Below are 19,039 nucleotides of genomic sequence, written 5' to 3'. Positions count from 1 at the left end.
CTGCCCATGACATTCAAGCAGCAATGAAAAGCACCAACGAGGTGCAGGTATCATTAATGTGTCCAGTGAGTGTGAAGCCAGACCATCACTTTGGTCTGAAGGTTAGAGTCTGCGTAGGGAAGAGGCCCTGGACTGAGACACCACCGTTTATCTTGTGCAGGAACCAAGGTTTCACATCTGAGTGACACGAACACCGCTCATCATAACAAGGAGCCATAGGCAAGGAAACATTCTTGGGAGTTTATTGACAATAGTGAACAGTATGTACAAGTGATTAACACCCATGCTCAGGCTTTGCACCTACATCTTCTTAACCTTCCTAAACCTGCTGCTACTTCTTGGTGCTCCCCAGACATCCACAGCGGAGGTGGAGGCAGCCTGCTGACTGCTACGCACTGTCTGTGATGACCTTGGTGGGCATCCTCCGGAGGACAGAGACCTGGAGGACAGAGACCTGGAGGGCCATGGCCTGCTTTCAGGGTCCTGCTGTGTGGCAGTGGCACCCTCCTCGGCCTGTGGAGCTGGAACTGCTGGAGTCAAAGGAAGAGGGGATTTGGTTGGGCCGGACACTCCCAGAGTCACCTGGGTGGATGGCCCTGGGATGTGAACCTGCTGATTCTCCTTCCTATGGGTGCCTGAGAGCCCCTGGCTGACTCCTTGAAGAGAAGGGGAAGCTGGAGTGAGATCAAGCTGCCCCACACCTCTGTCATGTTGGAGGCCAACTATGGTGTCAGCGATGAAGTTCAGCTCATGCAGCAGTACATAAGCGATGTCCTGGACCAAGGTCTCCATGGTGGCTGCCATCCTACCAGTATTGACCTCGGTGCGGTGGCATGTCTGCGCTATCGCCTCAGCCTGAAGGCAGACGGACTCCTCCATCGTGCCTTGCAATCTGAGGAGTGCAGCGGACATCTCTTCCTGATGTTCCCAAGCTTGCCTTTGCAGCTCTAGCAACTGAGGTACGGCCAAGTTCAGAAGTTCATCATTGGACTCGGACTCAGCAGATTTCTGGCCTCTAACAGTCCTCCAAGCGCTAGAAACCTGGCATGCCGCTGCCTACTGTGGATCAGACAGTGTGATGTGCTCACCAGATTGTGACCCTGAGGCTACTCTAGAACTAGGTGCCACCAAGGTGTGTATCCCTGCGCTGGTGGAGGGTGTGGACGAGCGCTGTGACGGGTCTTCATTTAGGGTGTCATCAGATTCTTCTTCCGTGGTGTCTTCAGGGCTTGAGTCAGGCACCTGGGTCATGGGCTCCCTCAGCTGCTTCTCAAGTGTGCTTGGAAAGGAGAGATAGTACATGACAGGCAACTGTGGAACAGGGGAAGTGACTCATAGCATGGTTGTCTGATGGATGTTGTACTGTTGGATCCTCTCTTGATTGAGCACTGCCGACCTCAACGTCAGCACAGAAACAGTCTAGACCATTGCTATCCAGCTGGATGACTATTTTCAAAGTCTGTGAGGACCTTGGTGTCAGGCATTCCTCCACCAGTCTGTGACTTCTCCCTGTTGTTCTGTGCCAACTTGTCCTGGATAAATACAGATGGGGAGAGTGTAAGCAGAACACCTGCTAGGCCAGATGAGAAGGATGCCTGGCACCTGTGGGTAGTGAGTGATGCCATGGAAGGGATGAGGACACGATCCGCAGGGCAGATGAAGGTGTGTGTGAGAGAGTGAATGGTGATGTCTCTTCAACTGGCAATGAGTGAGGTCCCTGTGTGATTGGTTTGTGAGCGTGTGAGTTGAGAGTGATGAGAAGAGTGACTTACCCTGGCAGAACGAAGGAGACCGTTCATCCTCTTTCGGCACTGGGTGGTTGTCCTCTTTTGAAGTGTGTTGGTGTTGACCACTGCTGCTACAGCGTCTCATGCTGGATTGGTGACCTTGCTCGCTGACCTTTGCCCAGAACAGCGGGCCTCCACTGCATCCAGTAGGCGCCTGAGGAAGGCGTTGCTAAATTTGAGGGCAGCATGTTTCCTTCATTTGGCAGCCATTATTTTGCAGAAGCTTCCGATCCCTTAGAGAGTGCTAGCTAAGCCTATTTCTTAGCAATATATCCATCTTTGTTTCCCAGCCATGCTGCCTATGCAGCAGTTTTCTTTTGTGGCCCTTTAAATATGGTGCCCGGATTACTGAAGGCCTGAGGTCACGGTGGGGCAGGTGAATCAGAAGACACCAGTCAGCAATCCAGCATGTTTCCTGGAAATGCATTGTTAATGAGGTGGGACGGGCCAGGAATAGGAAGATACCGCACGAAAACCCACCATTGCAGCCGGTAGGTAAAATGTCCTTCTTCCCTCCTGCTACAGTGCTTTGTGCAAATCTGGGATGATTACGCCTGTGGTTGTCATGCATAGATTTGTGTCCTTTTCCTTTGTACATGTGAACAATCATGGCACCCTGAACTCCTGGAGAATAGTTTGTTGATCACACATTCTGTGATATGATAGTATGAGTTTGACGGCTAGCTGGGGTTCCCGAGATTTATAAATTTCTTCTGGGATCCTGTCTGAGCCAGGAGTCTCCTTGAGGATAGGGGGTCTGATCGCTTTATCAACCTCCACAACAGAGGATTTGCTGTCCAGGGTTTCACACTTGGGTCGGCCTGGAGCTTTCCCATTTACAGTGAGTGGGCAGTTAAGCACATCCCTAAAGTGCTCAGCCCAGTGCTCTTTGATAACCTTCCTGTCCATTAGGTGAGATTTTCTGTCAGTGTAAGAACAGGTGAGTAGCCACATCAGAGAGGACCACGCAGAGTCTCCAGGCTTTATAAAAAGTTCCCCTTGTCCTCTGATCAGCATAGGCTTGTAGATCTCCAGCTTATGTGGTCCACCATGCACCTTGCATTCTATGAAGCTTCTGTTGCAGGTTACTTTTGCTCTCGTTGGATGATTTCTTAGCAATATATCCATCTTTGTTTCCCAGCCATGCTGCCTATGCAGCAGTTTTCTTTTGTGGCAGTTCTTAACTTGATTATCAGTTTCATCCAAACAATCAGTGTTTTCTTTTTATGTTCCCAGTGTTAGAAAAGTATAATAATTTTCATAATTTTTTTTGGTTAATTGTAAAGTAGGTTTAGGGGTGTGAGTATAGTTGGGACTGTCTGTGTGATATAATTACATTTGGTGTCAGGTAGACTGCAAGTTTGGAATAATCAAAAGAACCTAGGTGTAGAAATGTGCTTGAAATACAAATGAATAAACAGGCATGCTGTATTAGCATGTAAGGTGTGAAGGGAATTTGCATTTTCAGATAAGTGAAGTGATTTTTTGGATTTCAAAGACATGTTAGTCTGTTTACAACTAGTCAGATAAGCAAGGCTAAGGAGTGTGTTTATTTTTCCCAAAGGTTACTGCAATATTGGTAACATGAAAGTGTTTATATTATGGGAAAGCTACCATTCCAAAGATATATGAAACAAAGGGAATTTACATATAAAGAGAGAAATATATATAAGGTAGAATGAAAGGCTATGTGGAGAGGGCAATGTAAGATCTAACAGGAGTGTGTGAAACAGCCTTCAAGAAGCCTCCAGCCATTTGTGCATAAGTCGGCTGTGTCCAGTAACTGAAGTTGGAGAAGGCCATTCGGAATTCCACTGTCAAGTGGGTACTGTGTTAACTTGCTGGTTTTCTTTAAAATCTAAAATCTATTTTGGTCTGTTGCCTTAAAGTGGGCGAGTAACTGGGAATCAGGTTAATTAGGAATTTTAGGAGCTGTTATAGCATTAACTAATTGTAGTCTTATGTATGAAATATTTTATTTTGTGAATAAATACCTTAATACAATCAAAGTGCAGAAGAGGCCCTTTGGCCCATCAAGTCTGCACCAACACGTGAAAAACACCTGACCTACCTACCTAATCCCATTTACCAGCACTTGGCCCACAGCTTTCAATATTATGACGTGCCGAGTGCTCATCCAGGTACTTTTTAAAGGATGTGAGGCAACCCACCTCCACCACCCTCCCAGGCAACGCATTCCAGACTGTCACCACCCTCTGGGTAAAATAGCTTTTCCTCACATTCCCCCCCTAAACTTCCTGCCCCTCACCTTAAACTTGTGTCCCCTCGTGACTGACCCTTCAACTAAGGGGAACACCTGCTCCCTATCCACCTTGTCCATGCCCCTCATAATCTTGTACACCTCGATCAGGTCGCCCCTCAGTCTTCTCTGCTCCAACGAAAACAACCCAAGTCTATCCAACCTCTCTTCATAACTTAAATATTTCATCCCAGGCAACATCCTGGTGAATCTGCTCTGCGCCCCCTCCAGTGCAATCACATCCTTCCCATAATGTGGTGACCAGAACTGCACACAGTACTCCATCTGTGGCCTCACCAAGGTTCTATACAACTCCAGCATGACTTCCCTACTTTTGTAATCTATGTATCGATTGATAAAAGCAAGTGTCCCATATGCCTTTTTCACCACCCCACTAATATGCCCCTCCGCCTTCAGAGATCTATGGACACACACGCCAAGGTCCCTTTGTTCTTCAGAACTTCCTAGTGTCATGCCATTCATTGAATACTTCCTTGTCAAATTACTCCTTCCAAAGTGTATCACCTCACACTTTTCAGGGTTAAATTCCATCTGCCACTTATCTGCCCATTTGACCATCCCGTCTATATCTTCCTGTAGCCCAAGACACTCAACCTCACTGTTAACAACCCGGCCAAACTTTGTCATCTGCAAACTTACTAATCCCACCCCCCCACATAGTCATCTATGTCATTTATATAAATGACGAATAATAAGGGTCCGAGCACAGATCCCTGTGGTATGCCACTGGAAACTTGCTTCCAGTCACCAAAGCATCCTTTTGTCATCACCCTCTGTCTCCTACAACTAAGCCAATTTTGAATCCACCTTATCAAATTACCCTGTATCCCATGTGCATTTGCCTTCTTTATAAGTCTCCCATGTGGAGCCTTGTCAAAGGCTTTGCTGAAATCCATATAAAAACTACTTCAACTGCACTACCCTCATCACATCACCTGGTCACCTCCTCAAAAAATTCAATCAAATTTGTTAGACATGACCTCCCTCTGACAAAGCCATGCTGACTATCCCTGATCAAACCTTGCCTCTCCAAGTGGAGATAGATTCTCTCCTTCAGAATTTTCTCCAATAGTTTCCCTACCACTGACGTGAGACTCACTGGTCTGTAATTCCCTGGCTTATCTCTACAATCCTTCTTAAATAGCCGAGCCACATTAGCTGTTCTCCAGTCCTCTGGCACCTCCCCTGTGGCCAGAGAGGAATTAAAAATTTGGATCAGAGCTCCTACGATCTCCCCCCTTGCCTCCCTCAGCAGCCTGGGACACAAATCATCCGGACCTGGAAATGTATCCACTTTTAAACCTGCCAACACCTCCAATACCTTGTAACTCCCGATATCAATTTGCTCATGAACCTCGCAGACTCTCTCCCAGAGTTCCATACCTTCATCCTCAATCTCTTGGGTGAAGACAGATGTGAAGTATTAGTTCTACACTCGACCGATGTCCTCTGGCTCCACCCATAGATTGCCCCCTTTGTCCTTTATGGGCCCTACTCTTTCCCTGGTTATCCTCTTCCCATTGATATTCTTAGAGAATATCTTGGGACTTTCCCTACTTTTACCAGCTAGAGCTTTCTCATAACCCTTCTTTGCTCTCCAAATTGCTCTCTTAAGCTCCACCCTGCACTTTCTGTACTCCACTAATGCTTCCGCTGATTTGCTCCCGTTGTACCTGCTAAAAGCCTCTCTTTTCCTTCTCATTGTAACCTGAATATCTCTGGTCATCCATGGTTCTCTGGGCTTGTTACTCCTTCCTATCACCCTAGAGGGAACAAGTTGAGCCTGTACCCTCCCCATTTCCTTTCTGAACGCCCCCGACTGCTCTTCTGTAGATTTCCCCACAAGTAGATGTCCCCAGTCTATCTTGGCCAGATCCTGTCTTATTTTACTAAAATCCATTCTTCCCCAATACAAAACATTTTTTTGCAACTTGTCTATTTCTTTGTCCATAACAAGCCTAAAATGTACCATGTTGTGGTCACTGTCACTACAATGCTCCCCCACCACCACCTCAGCCACCTGTCTGGCTTCATTCCCCAGAATTAGGTCCAGCAACGCACCGTCCCTTGTTGAACCCTCGACATATTGACCTAAAAAGTTCTCCTGTACACATTTCAAGAAATCCACTCCATCCAAGCCCTTAACACTATGTCTATCCCAATTAATGTTGGGAAAGTTGAAATCACCGAATATAATTACCCTATTGTTATTGTTTTTACACACCTCTGTAAATTGTGCACATATTTGCTCCTCAATTTCCCGCTGACTATCTGGAGGTTTATAATAAACACCTAACAATGTGACTGCCCCCCTTTTTTATTCCAAAGCTCTACCCACAAAGCTTCATTCGATGCCCCCTCCAAGATATCATCTCTCCTTATTGCAATAACTGACTCCTTAACTTATAATGCAACACCTCCTCCTCTTTTGCCCCCTCCCCTGTCTCGCCTGAAGATTCTATATCCCGGAATGTTGAGCTGCCAATCCTGTTCCTCCCTCAACCATGTCTCTGTGATGACTACTATATCACAATTCCACGTGTCAATCCTCACCCTTAACTCCTCCATTTTACCTGTAATATTCCTGGCATTAATGTAGAGGCCACCCAGCCTTGCCCTACTCCTTGAAACTTAATGCAGCTGTACTCCCTCTGACTTGATTGTTTTACTGCATTATGATGTGTCCCTATTCTGCTAACATTTTGTGTCCCCTCCCCCTGCCGAATTAGTTTAAACTCCTCCCAACAGCACTAGCAAACCTGCCTGCAATGATGTTAGTCCTGATCTGGTTCAGATGCAGACCGTCCCGCTTGTACAGGTCCCACCTTCCCCAGAAACGGTCCCAGTGATCCAGGAATCTAAACCACTCCCTCCTGCACCAACTCTTAAGCTATGTATTCATCTGCACTATTCTCTTATTTCTGTGCTCGCTGGCATGTGGCACTGGGAGTAATCTAGAGATTACAACCCGAGAGGTCCTGCTTTTCAGTCTACTGCCTAACTCCCTGAATTCTTGATGCAAGACCTCTTCCCTCTTTCTACTTATGTCATTGGTACCAACATGTACCATGACCTCTGCCTTATCACCCTCTCCCTTCAGGATGCCCTGCAGTTGTTTAGTGACATCCCAGACCCTGGCACCAGGGAGGCAACACACCATCCTGGAGCCATGTTGACTGCCACAGTAGTGCCTATTTGTTCACCTAACTATAGAATCCCCTATTACTATTGCTCTTCTTCTCTTCCTCTTCTCCTGTACAGACAGGCTGCTTGTGGTGCCTGAAGCTAGGCTCTGTCTGCACTCCCTGCAGGAACCTACACCCTCATCAGCCTCCAAAATGGAATATTGATTTGCGAGCGGGACCCCATGGGACTCCTGAACTGTTTCTCTTGGACTGCCTGGTGGTCACCCATTCCCTTTCTTCCTCAAATCCCTTCAGCTGCGTGTGACCACCTCTCTAAATGTGCTATCCACGATGCTCTGACTCCCGGATGCTCTACAGTGTCCCCAGCCGCTGTTCCATCTCTGAAACCTGAGCTTTCAGGAGCTGCAGCTAGACACACTTCCTGCACACATGCTGGTCCCGGGCACTGGAAATGTTCCCGGCTTCCCACATAGAGCATGAGGAGCACACCATGGCTTTGAGCTCTCCTGCCATGACCTATCCCTTTAATTAAACCTTTTAAATCAATTATTCTAGGGTCCTTCTTTCCTGATCCTCATTACTACAGAATACACAAACTATAAACCACCAAAAGTCCTTAAACTATAAGCGATAAAAGTAGTAAATACTTACCCGACCTTACCCACTGCTTTCCAGTCATTTCTCTCCCTTATAGCCTCTACTGCTGCAGCAGTGCAAGACCATTCTCTGAAGATTTAAGAAGTTGAATAGCAAAGAAAAAATGCAAAGAGCACCTCTGCCCCGAATTCCCACTGTGCACCAAATTGCCAATACCCACACTCATTCTGGCTGTGTCTCATTCACGATGAGCTCTCTCCTCTGTTCGCGTGCAAGCACACTGTAGTGTGCTTCTAAATAGATCGTTTCTTAAATAGAGCTAAGATGACACACTAGTTAAGCTTCAAATAGCAATCAACACATATTCAGGCCCTAACCAGGCTTCAGGTGATTGACAATTTACTGTCACACAGTCAGCTGAGTCAACTACCCTACCAACCTTTTAACTAGACTATTAAACATAACATAATTGCTCATACATGTAAGCACCTAAGAAATCAGTAGAATGTAGACCTCTTGCTTTGTTATTAATTGCTGCTGCTGTTTTTGTTTTCTCTCCAGGAAAGAGCTGGGGCTGCTGCAGAAATTGTATAGTCTGTATGATGCAGTGATGAATAATATTAATGGTTACTATGATGTGCTTTGGACTGAGTTAGACATTGAGAAGATTAATGCTGAGCTCTCGGAGTTTCAAAATAGGTTAGTGAATTAGATTGGCTTATGTTCAACCAATTAAGCTATTTGATAAACCATATATTTTTTAGAACTTTCAATTCAAGAATACTTTGTTAAGGCTAAACCAATGGCACCTAGCATAGCATTGCTAAGTTTGGTTTGATATATTCTTGGAGATTTGATATGTGACCTGTGATGTTACAAAACTCATGATGCTTAATTATGTGACAGTTTAACATGTGAGCTAGCTCACAGTTTTGGGCTTGGTGAGTATCTATCACCAAGCCCCAAATAATAAATTTGATTTTTTTTATGTAGTGGGAGAAATAACATAATTTACTAATCAAAACAGAATACAAAAGAATGGAATGTATTAGTAATGTTTAAGTTTAATGTATTTTTGTAAATTTTCTACAAAATCAACTGCAATGAAAAACATCAAGTAACTGATTCAACAAAAACATCCTTAAAATTAGAACCCTTTAACTAAAGTATTTGTACAATTTTATGGCCGGGATTTCCTGTGCCTGCTGACGTCGGGTGTGTTTGGCGGCGTGAGCGGACAATGTGGCGAGAAAGCCAAAAATCAGTTTCACAACATTTGCAATCATCCGCTCAGCCTGTCGATGGCGGGCCACATTCCTCGCCATCAAACCTTGGGAATCTCATTGAAATACATCAGCATATTATTACAAGGCCAGTCTGCCAGACTCATCCCCCTGCTGGATCGTCCATCCACGTCGGTGGGAAAACACACCAGTGCAGAAAACATCTTGACAACTGTGATGTGCAGAAGTTGGGACTTACCACCAGGGTCTTGTTCACATTGAGGACATATGAGGAGCAGAAGATGCTCAGGCCCGACAGAAAAGGGACACTTGAGGAACGTCCATGGTATGCTGGGTGGATTATCATGGATATGGCTTTGTTGTGAAGCGGCTCATGGAAGTTGGAAAGTCACCATTGTTACTCACATCGGATAATGGCCAAGGGGATAGGAGAGGAAGGTGTAAGATTGACTGGGAGAGGACGAGGTGTCAGGGGGTGAAGTTGGGAGGGAGGAATGAAACTGTCCAAGGGGTGAGGTTGGGAAGGGGGAACGAAGGTGTCGGGGGGGTGTGGTTGGGAATGGGAAAGGAAGGTGTCAGTGGCGTGATGTTGGGAGGGGGGTGGGAGTATGGGGGAGGAGAGGATAACGGGTTATCAGGGAAGAAGATGACAACTGGGGAGGTAAGTGTAAGGCAGGGGGTGGAAGATTTAAAGGAAGGAGTTCAGAGGGGGGAAGGAGTGCAGAGAGTGGAAGGAGTCTGGGGGGGAGGAAGGAGTGCAGAGAGGGCAGGGAGTAAGGGTGGAGGAAGTAGTAAGGGGGGGGGGAAGGAGTAAAGCTGGAGGAAGAACATAAGAAATAGCAACAGGAATAAACCATTCAGCCCTTGAAGCCTGCTCCGACATTCAATAAGATCATGGCTGATCTTCTTGCATTTCAATTTGCACATTCCCATCTAACTCCAATAACCTTTGATTCCCTTGCCTAACAAGAATCTATTTACCTCTGCCTTAAACATATTCAATGACCCTGCCTCCACCACTTTGAGGTAGAGAGTTCCAAAAACCCCCTGAGAGAAAATAATTATCCTCATCTCTTTCCTAAAAGGACGATCCATAATTTTAAAACAGTGCCTCCTAGTTCTGGACTCACCCACAAGAGGAAACATCCTTTCAACGTCCACCTTGTCACGGCTATTCAGGATCTTGTGTACTTCAATCAAATCACCCTCTCTTCTAAACTCCAGTGGAAACAAGCCCAGGCTGTCCAACCTTTCCCCATAAGACAACCCATTAATTCCATGTGTCAATCTAGTAAACCTCCTTTGAACCACCTCCAATGCATTTACATCCTTCCTTAAATAAGGAGACCAAAACTGCACACAGCATTCAAGGTGCGGTCTCACCAATGCCTTGTATAACTGAAGCATAACATCCTTACTTATATGTTCAATCCCTCTCGTAATAAAGGATAGCATTCCATTAGCCTTCTTAATTACTTGCTGTACCTGCATACTAACTTTGTGATTCACGTACTAGAACACCCAGTTCCCTCTGCACCTCAGAATTATGCAGCCATACTCCATTTAAGTAATACTCTGCTTTTTTTGGTTTTCCTGCCAAAGTGAACAACTTCACATTTTCCCACATTAAACTCCATTTTCGAGATCTTTGCTCACTCACTCAGCCTATCCATATCCATCTGCAGCCTCCTCATGTCCTCTTCACAACATACTTTCCTACCTGTCTCTGTGTCATCTGCAAATTTAGCTACCATGTCTTCACTCCCCTCATCTAAGTCATTGATGTAAATCGTTAAAGTTGAGGCCCCAGCACAGACCCCTGTGGGACTCCAAGAGTCACATTCTGCCAATCAGAAAAGGATCCATTTATGCATACTCTGCTTTCTGCCAGCCAGCCAATCTTCTACCCATGCTAATATGTTACCCCCTACACCACGTGCTTTTATTTTCCATAATAACCTTTGATGTGGCACCTTATCAAATGGGTTCTGGAAATCCAAGTACAGTACGTCTACAGGCTTCTCTTTATCCATTGTGCATGTTACTCCTTCAAAAAACTCCAGTATATTGGTTAAACATGATTTTTCTTTCACAAAACCATGCTGACTCTTCCCGATTACCTTGAGCTCTTCTAAGTGTCCAGATATAACCTCCTTAATGATCAATTCTAATAACTTCCCCATGACAGACGTCAAGCTAACTGGCCTATAATTTCCTGTTTTCTGCCTCCCTTCCTTCTTGAATAGAGGGTTTATAGTTGCTACTTTCCAATCTGATGGAACCTTTCCAGAATCTAGTGAATTTTGGAAAATTAACACCAGCACATCGACGAACTCATTAGCCACCTCTTTTAAGACCCTAAGTTGTAGTCCATTGGGACCCAGAGACTTGCCAGTCCGCAGCTCCATCAACTTGCTCAGTGCCATTTCCCTAGTGAATTCAATTTCACCAAGTTACTTTCTCCCGTTCTCCTGATTTGCAGCTGGAATTTTTTGTATCGTCTATAGTGAACACAGAAGGAAAATATTTGTTCATTTCTTCCACCATTTCCTTTTTATCGACTATTAACTCCCCACTGTCACTCTGTAGAGGACAAACACTCACTTTACTTACTCTTTTCCTTTTTAAGTACCTGTGGAAACTCTTGTTATCTGTTTTTACATTTCTAGCTAGCTTCCTCTCATACTCTAATTTTTTTCTCCTGATTAACCTTTTAGTCATTCACTGCCGTTCTTTATATTCTGTCCAATCATCTGTCCTGCCACTCATCTTTGCAGAGTTGTATGTTTTTTCCTTAAGTTTAATGCTTTGCTTAACTTCTTTAGTTAACTACGGATGATGCGTCCTCCCCTTTTGACTTTTTCTTTATAGCAGGAATGTACTTATGAAATATCCCCTTAAATGTCTGCCACTGCTTCTCTATTGATCTATCCTCTCGCCTAGTTTTCCAGTTTACTTCAGCTAGCTCAGCTTTCATCCCCACATAGTTTCATTTACTTAAGTTTTAAGATACTAGTCTTAGACCCACTCTTCTCCCTTTCAAACTGGATGTAAAATTCAATCATATTATGGTCACTGCAACCTAGGGGTGCCTTTACTCTGAGGTCATTAATTAATCCTGTCACGTTACACAATACCAAGTCTAATATAACCTGCCCTCTGGTTGGTTCCAGAACATGCTGCTCCAAGAAACTCTCTCTAAAGCATTCTAAGAACTCCTCATTCAGGCAAACTCCAAGACGTATGACTAATGGGAAACAAAGCAGCAGGTTAGCGTGTGGGGGGGGTGGATTCAACTTCATGGAAAATTAAGAAAAAACTGAAAAGAAAGGAGAGCCCTGCAGAGGCTATTAAAGTCCCCAGAACACAAAATAGGACAGAGTGTTTGGAAAGGGCTAGGAATCTAACTTCAAGCACATCAGATGAAAGGACGATAATGAGAAAGGGGACGGGAAATACAGCACTGAAGGTGTTGTATCTGAATGCACGCAGTATACGAAATAAGGTAAATGAGCTTGTGGCGCAGATTGAAATTGGCATGTATGATGTGGTGGGCATTACGGAGACATGGCTGTAAGGGGATCAGGACTGGGAGCTAAATATCCAAGGATATACATCCTATCGAAAAGATAGGCAGGTTGGCAGAGGGGGTGGGGTTGCTTTGTTAGTAAGAAAATAAATTAAATTGATAGCAAGAAATGATGTAGGGTCAGATGATGTAGAATCTGTGTGGGTAGAGTTGAGGAACCGCAAAGGTAAAAAAACCAGAATGGGAGTTATGTACAGGCCTCCGAACAGTAGTCAGGATGTGGGGCACAAGATACACCAGGAGATGGAAAAGGCCTGTAAGAAAGGCAAGGTTACAGTGATCATGGGGGATTTCAATATGCAGGTAGACTGGGAAAATCAGGTTGGTAGTGGATCCGAAGAAAAGGAATTTGTGGAATGTCTACGAGATGGCTTTTTGGAGCAGCTTGTAGTGGAGCCCACTAGGGAACAGGCAATTCTAGATTTAGTGATGTGTAATGAGGCAGATTTGATAAGGGAGCTTAAGGTGAAGGAACCCTTAGGAGGAAGTGATCATAATATGATAGAATTTACCCTGCAATTTGAGAGGAAAAAGCTGGAATCAGATGTAACGGTATTACAGTTGAATAAAGGTAACTACAGAGGCATGAGGGAGGAGCTGGCCAGAATTGACAGAGATGAGCCTAGCAAGAAAGACAGCGGAACAGCAATGGCAGGAGTTTCTGGGAGTAATTTAGGAGGCACAGCAAAAATTCATCCCTAGGAAGAAGAAGCATACTAAAGGGAGGACGAGGCAACCATGGCTGACAAGGGAAGTCAGGGACAGCATAAAAGCTAAAGAGAAAGCATACAATGCGGCAAAGAGCAGTGGGAAGCCAAGGGATTAGGAAGCCTACAAAGACCAACAGAGGACAATTAAAAAAGAAATAAGGAGGGAGAAGATTAAATATGAGGGTAAACTAGCCAGTAATATAAAAGAAGATTGCAAGAGTTTTTTTAGATATATAAAGGGTAAGAGAGAGGCAAAAGTGGACATTGGGCCGCTGGAAAATGACGCTGGAGAAGTAGTAGTGGGGAACAAAGAAATGGCGGAGGAACTGAATAGGTACTTTGCGTCAGTCCTCACAGTGGAAGACACGAGTGACATCCCCAAAGTTCAAGAGAGTCGGTGGGGGGGGCAGAGTATGGTGGCCATTACCAAGGAGAAGGTGCTAGGAAAACTGAAAGGTCTGAAGGTGGATAAATCACCTGGACCAGATGGATTACACCCCAGAGTTCTGAAGGAGATAGCTGAAGAGATAGTGGAGGCGTTATTGGCGATCTTTCAGGAATCACTGGAGTCAGGGAGGGTCCCAGAGGACTGGAAAATTGCTAATGTAACCCCCCCTGAAGGGAGTGAGGCAAAAGATGGGAAATTACAGGCCGATTAGCCTGACCTCGGTCGTTGGTAAGATTTTAGAGACCATTATTAAGGATGTGATTTCAGAATACTTGGAAGTGCATGGTAAAATCGGGCAAAGTCAGCATGGTTTCATCAAGGGGAGGTCATGCCTGACAAATCTGTTAGAATTCTTTGAGGAGGTAATGAGTAGGTTAGACAAAGGAGAGCCAATGGATGTTATCTACTTGGACTTCCAGAAGCCTTTGACAAGGTGCCGCACAGGAGGCTGCTCAATAAGATAAGAGCCCATGGTGTTAGAGGCAAGGTACTAGCATGGATAGAAGATTGGCTGTCTGGCAGGAGGCAGAGAGTGGGGATAAGGGGGTCCTTCTCAGGATGGCGCCTGGTGACTAGTGGAGTTCCGCAGGGGTCAGTGTTGGGACCACAACTTTTCACTTTATACATTAATGATCTAGATGAAGGAACTGAGAGCAGCCTGGCTAAGTTTGCAGATGATACAAAGATAGGTGGAAGGACCGGTAGTATTGAGGAGGCGGGGAGGCTGCAGAAGGATTTGGACAGGTTAGGAGAATGGGCAAAGAAGTGGCAGATGGAATGCAATGTGGGGAAGTGTGAGGTCATGCACTTTGGTAGGAAGAATAGAGGCATAGGCTATTTTCTAAATGGGGAGAGAATTCGGAAATCTGGAGTGCAAAGGGACTTAAGAGAATCCTGGACTAGGACTCCCAAGGTTAACTTGCAGGTTGAGTCAGTAGTTAGTAAGGCAAATGCAATGTTGGCATTTGTTTCGAGAGGACTAAAATATAAAAGCAGGGATGTGCTGCTGAGGCTTTATAAGGCTCTGGTCAGATCACATTTAGAATATTGTGAGCAATTTTGGGCCCCGTATCTCAGGAAGGATGTACTGGCCCTGGAGAGGGTCCAGAGGAGGTTCACGAGAATGATCCCAGGAATGAAAGGCTTAACATATGAGGAACGTTTGAGGACTCTGGGTCTATACTCGATGGAGTCTAGAAGGATGAGGGGGGATGTGATTGAAACTTACAGAATACTGAAAGGCCTGGATAGAGTGGACATGGGGAAGATGTTTCCATTAGTAGGAGAGACTAGGACTTGAGGGCACAGCCTCAGAGTAAAGGAAGACCTTTTAGAACAGAGATGAGGAGAAACTTTTTAGCCAGAGAGTGGTGAATCTGTCATTGAGTGTATTTAAGACCGAGATAGATAGGTTCTTGATTGATAAGGGGATCAAAGGTTACGGGGAGTAGGCGGTAGAATGGATTTGAGAAACTTATCAGCCATGATTGAATGGCGGAGCAGACTCGATAGGCCGAATGGCCTAATTTCTGCTCCTATGTCTTGTGGTTTTATGGTCTACTGCCAATCGGATTTTTCCAGTATGTGTAGATTAAAATCACCCATGGTTATTGCCATCGCTTTATCACAAGGACACAATATTATCTCTTGAATCCTTTGTCCTATACTGTGGCTACTGTTAGGAAGCCTGTAGACCACTCACTAATTATTTTATTCCCCTACTATTCCTCATCTCCACCCAAACTGATTCTACATTCCGATCTCCTGAACCAAGGTCATCTCTAATTATTGCATCAATGCCCTCTTTGATTAACAGTGCTACCCTTCCATCTTTACCTAGATTCCTATTCTTCTTGAATATCATCTACCCCTCAATATTAAGGACCCAATCTTTGGTGTCCTGCAACCACATCTCCATAATTGCTATCAGATCATATTTATTACTTCAATGTGGGCCATCAATTCATTTACTTTGTTATGAATGCTATGTGCATTCAGATAGAGAGCTTTCAGTTTTGTCTTTTTGTCACCTTTGTAACATCTGGTGTTGACTGCTGATATGTTCTTAGATATTTCTCTCTGTCCCTTCCTGCCATTCTGACCCTCATTTCTCATATTACTATTTTGTTCTCCTGTCTTGATTTGACACCTTGAATTGCTATCTCCACCCAAGCTTGATCCCTCACCCCTCTTGTTTAGTTTCAAGCCCTCTCTATTTCCCTAGTTATGTGATTTGCGAGGACACTCATCCCAGCAACGTTCAAGTGCAAACCATCCCAACAATACAGCCCCCACTTTCCCCAGTACTGATGCCAGTGCCCCACAAACCAGAACCCACTTCTCTCACACCAGTCTTTGAACCATGCATTTGTCTCTCTAATCTTATTTGCCCTATGCTAATTTGCACACGGATTAGGTAATAATCCAGAGATTATTACCTTTGAGGTTTTGCATCTTAATTTGGTCCCTAACTCTTCATACTGACTTTGCAGAACCTCTTTCCTAGTTCTACTTATCTCATTGGTACCTACATGGACCACGACAACTGGATCCTCCCCCTCCCACTGCAAGTTTCTCCTCAAACCCTGGCACCAGACAGGCAACATAGCCGTCTGGGTTCTCACTCTTTGCTGCAGAGAACAGTGTCAATCCCCCTCACTATACTATCCCCTTCTACCACTTGAACGCCTTCCTGTACCACAGTGCCATGGCCAGCCAGCTCATCTACCTTGCAGACTTTGCTTTCATCCACACAGGTTTTGAGTACCTCAAACCTGTTTGACAATTGCAAAGTCTGAGGCTCCTCCACTACTGTCTGCTCAGTCCCATTACCTGCCTCACTAACAGTCACATCCTCCTGTCCCTCACTGCTGACCAAAACAGATGATCCTCTGCTTAAAGGTGTGACTATCTTCAGGAACAAAGTATCCGGGTATTTCTCCCCCTCCCTTATGTTGTGCAGTGCCTGCATCTCGGCTTCCAGATCAATAATCCTGATCCGGAATTCCTCAAGCTGCTTACACTTCCTGCAGACGTGTTTGTCAAGGATTGCATTGACGTCCAAAAGTTCCCACATCTCACAACTGCAACATAACACCTGTCCCGCCATTTTAACTTATGTTATTAATTTAATTTACATTAATTTACTTTCTTCCTATATATTCTACAATTTACTATGTTTATTGAATGCTAGTACCACTGACAACTAAAGGTTTTATGCTTCTTAACTACAAAGTATATGTTTTAGATGTTAGTTTAAATTACTTTATTTTTATTGCTTTTTTATCTTTATTGTTTTATTTTATTTCTAAAGTTTTCAAATTTTGGTTTATTATTTAAAGTTTTAGTTCTTTTTATTTATAGATCTACCTTAACTCGCCTGTCCTAAGCTGGTTTCTCACACACTGTCCCTGAGATTGAGCACTTGCCAGCCAATCATCTTACTAGCTTTCTGTGATGCCACAGTTGCTTTTTTCTCCTTTTCCCCAGACTGCAGCTTCCCAGCAGCTGAAACAGTGAAACAGAGCACTGCTCAGCACCTGACTGTCTCCCGCTTGTCCGCTCCTCAGCTCCGCTCTGACTCTCAGCAAGGTGGAGGAGTCGAGGCCGGGGGAGGGGGTGGGGAGTCGAGGCCAGGTGTGGGGGGGGGGTGGAAGGACTAAGGGTATCTAAGGGAGTCTGGGAGGGGGAGGGACTGAGCAGGGGGTGTCCGGGGCGAGGTTGGGGGTTTGGGGGTCGGGGGGGGGGGGAATTGGTCTGGAGAGGGAAGGGGTTACAGGGTGGAAGGGGCGAATGGGTTCCAGAGGGGAAGGGATCCAGAGTGGCGGGGGGATGGCCAGGTGGATGTTCAGGGGAGGGGCCTGTTGGGTCCATGACTGCCTCCTGGGGAGTGAACTGAGGGTGGGCGTGGTATGAGGGAATGGTGAGCATGACCGAGGGCAGAGTGAGGTGGTAGGGTGGAAGGGTGAGGGTTCGAAGGCAGCGGTAGAAGGGGCGGTGAGGGTGGTTAGTGGTGAATTGGAGGCAGACAGGCCCTGGGGGTGGGAAGGAGGAGATCAGGAAGGTGAATATGTATTAGGGTGGGATTTTCGGGAAGGAAGGGATTGTGCATGTTCACCTGGACATCCCCAAAGGAAAAGGGTTGTGGTTGGTAGGTCAGGGAGGGGAGGTGGAAGGTGATGTCAAGGGGTCAACTGTGATAGGGGGGAAAAGAAAATGGGTGACTGGGGGAGGGGAAAAAATAGGGGAGCTGACGAAAATTCGAATCCAGACCATGTTGTACAAATCAAAAGTGAAATGATAGTTGTGGTGGGCGATTTGCAGTTGAGCTCAGATGGACAACTGAAAGCGAACCCCAGCAGGCAGCATTCAAAATGCTCACGACATTGAGGAATGATACGTGAAGGATCGCATGGGAGGGTGCTTGCATAAGGCTTCGAAAGGCCTCTTCTCCCTCCAGAATCACTCATTGACCGGCTGCTTCCTATGCGCTGACAGAGCATGAGGTTGAGGGGCTCACAGGCACAGGGGACTCAGAGTGAGAGGACAGCCTCTGAGACTCATGAATGGATGACCCAGGGGTATCCATCTGCAGCTCCTCCTCATTTAGGGTGCTCGGGGGCCCCAACCTGACTCCTTGAGGTGAAGGAGAACCTGGAAGGACATTGAGGTGCCCCATTTACTTCTCACATTGCCACTGCAGGAACTCAGCCATGGCTCCTGCGATGGAGTGCAGATCTGCATACATCTGGGCATTCTGCTGTACCAGCGTCTCCATGGTGTCTGCCATCCTTCCCATGGAGACCACTATACACACACATATGGACACCAATTCATCAGAGAGCAGGTGGATGCACTCCTTTGGCTTGCATGCCACTCTTTTGAGCACTTTCAACAGCTCTGCGTGATGTTCTCATGCCTTCTGCTGATTCTACATGATGAACTGGAAGGCCAAAACTAGAGGCTCGTCATTTGACTTGGACCTCACAGATGCCTGATCCCTAGCAGCCCTCCAAGTGCCAGGGAGCTCATGAATCTGCCTCCTGTTGCTGCAGACATGTGTCTGTGCAGTGACCACCAGATTGTGAACCCGAGCCTGCTCTAGATCGAGGTCCCACCAAGGTGTGTGTCTCTGCGCTGGTGGAGGGTCTGGGTAAACGCCGTGACTGGTCTTCCACGTTGCTTATTTACAGCTCTTCATTGGAGGAGATGTCCTCTTGGCTGGAGATGAGTGCATG

General features: G+C 45.7%; 1 protein-coding gene across 1 annotated transcript in view; it reads left to right on the top strand.

Annotated features, from left to right (window-relative positions):
* The window catches only part of LOC144681152 (dynein axonemal heavy chain 8-like), a 1,929,890-nt gene that overhangs the window by 822,783 nt on the left and 1,088,068 nt on the right, over window positions 1-19,039 (top strand). The window contains exon 31 of the mRNA XM_078542879.1: window positions 8,373-8,510. Within this exon, the coding sequence (XP_078399005.1) occupies window positions 8,373-8,510 (138 nt within the window). The remainder of the gene's footprint in view (window positions 1-8,372; window positions 8,511-19,039) is intronic.

The sequence above is a fragment of the Cetorhinus maximus genome, chromosome 5 (assembly GCF_964194155.1).
Source record: "Cetorhinus maximus chromosome 5, sCetMax3.hap1.1, whole genome shotgun sequence".
In the NCBI taxonomy this organism is placed as follows: Eukaryota; Metazoa; Chordata; class Chondrichthyes; order Lamniformes; family Cetorhinidae; genus Cetorhinus; species Cetorhinus maximus.
The sequence above is the reverse complement of the archived record's forward strand: the minus strand, read 5'-3'. Positions and strand labels throughout refer to the sequence as shown.